The sequence below is a fragment of the Pleurodeles waltl genome, chromosome 11, assembly GCF_031143425.1.
Source record: "Pleurodeles waltl isolate 20211129_DDA chromosome 11, aPleWal1.hap1.20221129, whole genome shotgun sequence".
Lineage (NCBI taxonomy): Eukaryota > Metazoa > Chordata > Amphibia > Caudata > Salamandridae > Pleurodeles > Pleurodeles waltl.
The window spans coordinates 603,392,875-603,398,874 of NC_090450.1; the positions used below are offsets into that span (position 1 = coordinate 603,392,875).

Here is a 6,000-nt window from a genome sequence, read left to right on the forward strand (position 1 = left end):
GGTGGACATCTCACAATTTGGCAGCCAGGAACTCCATCTGGATGGCAGAGTACTTACTTCATAGGCCAGCCGGTAGTAAAACCCTGTCCACCAAAAACATGCTATGATCCTCCCCAAAAATCTCACACAAATACAATTGGATTTTATTTGGCTTTGAGGTGGGCCATTATGTTATACACAGTGCGGAGCTTTAGTGGCAGATTGGCAAGCCCCTAGTGACACAGTAATGCCACCTTAGCCTCATTCTTATGATGATAAACCGGCATTAAGGTGCCCGATCCCCAACCTCATATTTACAAAGTGGCACAATTTATGCATTGCGCCACTTTGAAACCCGTGCGCAACATTATGCATGCATCAGGAATAATATATGCAAGGGGGTGTTCCCATGCAGGGAGGCCCGGAAAATTACATTTTACCAGAAAATGTACAAGATTTCACTGCGCCATATTTTCCATCATTTTTAATGCCTGGAAACAACCGCCATGCTGCACGGTATTGTAAATATTGAGCAACCATGGTGTTGTTGGGGGTGTTAGAGGGATGCATGAAAAGTGGTGCATCTGGACCTATGCACCATTTTCATGTAAATCGTTCCCTTAGTCTCTCAGCTTGCAGGCTGATATGTTGGGGCAATTTTTCTGGCTACTCCATTTGCGCCTAATGGCCTTTTTCAGAATAGGAACATGGATGTTCTACGCAGGGAGCTGCAAGTGTGTAAGAAGGCATTGGACTTATTTATAGAAAAGTGGTGCATCATTCATGATGAGCCACTTATCTAGAGCCCCATTGCATCCCCCTAATGACACCATGTGTGCACCGTATTTAGAATATGGCACACCATGGCGGTCATGTCCACATAGTTTATGGTGCGAATGTGGTGCTTTTGCTGGATTAGCTCCATAAATTATGGAGCTAATGCAGCAAAGTGCATGGATCCCCATTGTTTTCAGTGGGAGGATCATCCCAACGCCTGCCTGATGCAGAAGTTAATAATGACGCTATAAATGGTGAAGTGAAATCTAGTAAATTTGCACTGCACCATTTTTCTGGGCCTCCCTAGGTGGGAACACCCCCCTTTCATACATTAGGTCTGCTTGCATTGCGCCACTTCGTAGATATGCCACTAAACATGGCATGTGGAAAATGCCACCCTAATGCCACATTTGCTTTTAAAAAAATGGTGCGAATGTGGCACAAGGGCTTCATAAATATGCCCCATTATGTAATTATGACAACTCCTTTTTGTCCCAGACACTTGTGGCCCGGATATGAATACCCCTAAGTGGGTTCAGGCATTCCTCCTAATCTATTATTCTAACTCGTAAATGGAGCATAACATGCGTAATTTAGTGCCTGAAACACTGTATTCCTCATGTTTCTCAGCAGGTTTACCCTGCAGAAATTGACCTGGGAGAAATTGTGGGGGTGTGATGATTATTAAATGTGGTTATTCCCCCATTCAAAAAACTCTTCAGGAGTCGAAATACCGATCCCTATAGAAAAAGAAATGTACACAGGGATCGTAATTTTGTCCCAACATTTAAATCCTGAATAGAAGCTTTTGATGTTGTTTGGATACTAATGCTGATCTTTATGGTGAGATATTGGTTACACTGCTTGGACTTGATTTCCTACTTGAGGTGTGGATTACTTTCTCCATTTTGTTAGCAGTGTCTGCACTCTTTTTCTCTTGTTTGATAGAATTGTTATGGTTCACTTCGTAAAATGTTTTGACTTTCTGTTCTATTTTTTATTTTAGCGGCATTTCTTCATAGAATGAGAGATTACATGCCTCCAAGTCACAAAGCTTTTTTAGAAGCAATTCGGTTGGCCCCTCCACTTCAACAACATGTAACTTCCTCTGGAAACAAAAAGCTGTGCATTGCTTACAATAGCTGTGTAGAGGCCTTAGTTGAACTAAGGAACTACCACATAGCAGTTGTAAGCAAGTATGTCTCTATTGCCGGAGTCAATGCCAGAGCAAAGAAAGCAAAATCGATGAATGATGGCAAATCTCTTCCGACTCCTCCGTCCTCACTAGAAGCGAAAGGCACCGGAGGAACTGGAATAATGTGTTTTTTGAAAAGCGTTCGAGACACAACAAAAAAAGTGGTCTTCAATAGTTAAAAACGTGCCTAGCAGACAGAACATTTCTCAATGATGAAATTGGTGCTTAGTGTACTCGTGCGTATCCCACCACGTATTCTAATATTTTGTTGTGATGTAATGTTATGAAAAACTCATATGTGTTTTATATATCTTTGAACTGAACTCGTTTGTATCACATAACAACGTGATTGGACATTTAATACAACTTAGCACGTTTATGAACTGTACCAATGAAAATATAAAATATGCATTTGTGTGCCTATCAATACATGGTTGTTACAGTACAGAACTATATTTCTTGTGCTTGTGTTTTGCAAGATCTCTAATAAAAAGAATTGAAACATGTCTTGTATATATAAACTACACTCAGTACAAAAAAAACGAAAAAGTTGATAAACATGTAACGTGCCTAAGCGAGAATGGGTGCTTTATATCAACAAAGAACGTGGCACCTGCCAAAGACATTTAGACATATTTATCTTGAAGCATTTCGGGTCTCATACTTTAATTTCGATTGCGGCATTGACTACTGTCACAAAATATAATTATGCACCATGCAAGTACCTTGTGTTTTATTTTAAATTGAGATTAAGGGTAAGAATGTGATTTTTTTTCTAAAATCACACATAGGGAGCTGATACGTGCGTTACACTGAATAATATGGTGTAACAGAAATACCTAATAGTCCCTCTTCTTTCTCACCTTAATAGCATACCAAGCATGCACATAATAATGAAAGATCGCATCCTATCTTCCTAATAGTAATTATACTGTGTGTGCGTGTAGGTCTTCCTTGATCTATTCCCATGACTCAAAGTCCCAGATTTAAGAGGACCTAGCGCCATTCCAACGCCACATTAGCATCATTTTTTTTACAGTAATGTGGCATTGGAAGGCCAAAAACGATGTGCCATATTTAAAAAGTGGTGCAATGCTTCCATTGTGCCACTTTGTAACCCCTTGCGCTACATTATGCCTGCGCCAGGCAAAATGTATGCAAGGAGGGGCGTTCCGGTGCTAGGGGTGCTGAAAAAGTGTCACAAAGATCATTTTTGTTTACTTTTTTTACGCCTGCTAAGAGCGGACATTAAAGTGAGGCTCCCATTGTTTTTAATAGGCCTCTGAGTGCTTTTCAGGATTAGCATCACAATCGTTGACCCTAATCCTGCAAAGCACCGGACTAGAGTAAAAAATTATGACTCTAGTACCACTGAACACCCCCATAGTGCGCCATATTCTAAATATGAAGCACACATGGTGAAGTTGGGGGGGGGCGCTAAGGGGCGCAAGAAAAGTGGCGCTGCACTAGGTGCAGCACCACTTTTCATAAATGTGCCCCAAAGAGTCCTATGTGTCTGATCTTTTGGCTATCTCAGGACAGACTCTTCACCATCGGAAAACTACAGTTCTTACTCTGCATGGAAACAGGCGGTGCTTAACTTGAACCAGTGGTTGCTGATGTGCCCACTCGCACTCATTTTTTGGGGCTGTGGGGACCATTGGCACTTATTTTTCAGACCTTCCCCAAGACCAATAGAAGGAAAAACAAACAAATGGCACAAAGAAAGAAGAGAAGGCTGAAAAACAATCAACAAAGGCGAAAGCAGGAGTCTGTGAGAGTGAGGTAAAGCGGCAGGGGGTGTCTGGTAGTGGATCTATGAGATGGATTCTGGACCTCGGTATTCGGCTTTGGTACAGTAAATGGATCAGACTGCTATCTTTTCAGCAGTGCCTTGGGCACCGGTACTCCTTATGTTACAGATGAAGCAGCAGAAATAGTGTACTCTGTGTGTGTGTCTTCAATGAGCAAAACTAAAGTGGACTACTGTAGGGCCTGTAACCCTCGGACAATGAGCTGTGTATGTTGGACCTATATCCTGTTGAAATCGGTGCAGGTTGTGAGTCCCTTCAGCCAACAGAGTGGGTGGTCTGTCCATCAGTAGGTGTGGTGATGAATTGAATGTCAGGTAGGTGAAGTCTGCCTGTTATGTTTCTGCCTGCTACCCAGAAGCTTGCAAGTCGTCTGGACTCAAACCACGGACGCACAACAGACAAGTAATGTGCTCAATATATCTATTGCGGGGATGGCGAAGCATGTTAGGATTTGCCTCTCTGAATCATTTGTGTGGCATGGGAGCCATGAGTCATAAGGAAAGCAATGAAAGTGAGCTTTTAACCCCTCACTGCCAGGCCTTTTCCCCCTCTTCTGCCAAGCCTTTTTTTGGCTATTTGGGGCAGTTCGCGCTTAGGCCCTCATAACTTTTTGTTCACATAAGCTACCCATGCCAAATTTGCGTCCTTTTTTTCCCTAGGGATTCTAGAGGTACCCAGACTTTTTGGGTTCCCCAGAAGGAGGCCAAGAAATTAGCCAAATTACAGTGAAAATTTCGTTTTTTTTTTTTAAAGTGGGAAAAGGGGCTGCTGAAGAAGGCTTGTGTTTTTTTCCCTGAACATGGCATCAACAAAGGGTTTGTGGTGATAAAATCACCAGCTTCCCAGCTTTCAGGAACAGGCAGACTTGAATCAGAAAACCCAATTTTTCCACACAATTTTGCCATTTTAATGGGACATACCCCATTTTTATGAGTTTTTGTGCTTTCAGCCTCCTTCCAGTCAGTGACAGAAATGGACATGAAGCCAATGCTAATTCCTAGAATACATTTCTGGAAAGTAGACAAATTTCTGAATTCAGCAAGGGGTAATTTGTGCAGATCCTACAAGGGTTTCCTACAGAAAATAACAACTGAAAAAAAAGAAATATTGAAATTGAGGTGGAAAAATCTGGAATTTTTCTCTATGTTTTACTCTGTAACTTTTTCCTGCAATGTCAGATTTTTTAAAGCAATATACCGTTACATCTGCTGCACTCTTCTGGTTGCGGGGATATATAGGACTTGCAGGTTCATCAAGAACTCTAGGTACCCAGAGCCAATAAATGACCTGCACCCTGTCTTGGGTTTTCATTCTATACCAGGTATATAGCAATTCATTTGCTGAAATATAAAGAGTAAAAAATAGCTATCAAGAAAACCTTCATATTTCCAAAATGGGCACAAGATAAGGTGTTGAGGAGCAGTGGTTATTTGCACATATCAGAATTCCGGGGTGCCCATACTAGCATGTGAATTACAGGGCATTTCTCAAATAGCGGTCTTTTTTACACACTCTCTTATATTTGGAAGGAAAAAATGTAGAGAAAGACAAGGGGCAATAACACTTGTTTTGCTATTCTATGTTCCCCCAAGTCTCCCGATAAAAATGATACCTCACTTGTGTGGGTAGGCCTAGCACCCGGGACAGGAAATGCCGCAAAACACAACGTGGACACATCCCATTTTTTGACAGAAAACAGAGGTGTTTTTTGCAAAGTGCCTACCTATAGATTTTGGCCACTAGCTCAGCCGGCACCTATGGAAACCTACCAAACCTGTGCATTTTTTTAAACTAGAGACCTAGGAGAATCCAAGATGGGGTAACTTGTGGGGCTCTGACCAGGTTTTGTTACCCAGAATCCTTTGCAAACCTCCAAATTTGGCTAATAAAACACATTTTCCTCACATTTCGGTGACAGAAAGTTCTGGTATCTGAGAGGAGCCACTAACTTCCACCCAGCGTTCCCCCAAGTCTCCCGATCAAAATGGTACCTCACTTGTGTGGGTAGGCCTAGTGCCCACAAAAGGAAATGGCCCAAAACACAACGTGGACACATCCCATTTTTAGACAGCAAAGAGAGGTGTTTTTTGCACAGTGCCTACCTGTAGATTTTGGCCCCTAGCTCAGCCGGCACCTAGAGAAACCTACCAAACCAGCACATTGTTGAAAACTAGAGACCTAGGGGAATCCAAGATGGGGGGACTTGTGGGGCTCTGACCAGGTTCTGTTACCCAG

At 42.2% G+C, this 6,000-nt stretch overlaps 1 protein-coding gene across 2 annotated transcripts in view; it reads left to right on the plus strand.

Moving 5' to 3' along the window:
• Positions 1-2,457, plus strand: part of LOC138265923 (indoleamine 2,3-dioxygenase 2-like) — a 260,844-nt gene extending 258,387 nt beyond the window's left edge. For both annotated transcript variants that reach the window (XM_069214114.1, XM_069214115.1), the window contains one exon: positions 1,763-2,457. In XM_069214114.1, the coding sequence (XP_069070215.1) occupies positions 1,763-2,130 (368 nt within the window). In that variant the 3' untranslated portion in view covers positions 2,131-2,457. The remainder of the gene's footprint in view (positions 1-1,762) is intronic.
• The last annotated feature ends 3,543 nt before the right edge of the window (positions 2,458-6,000 follow it).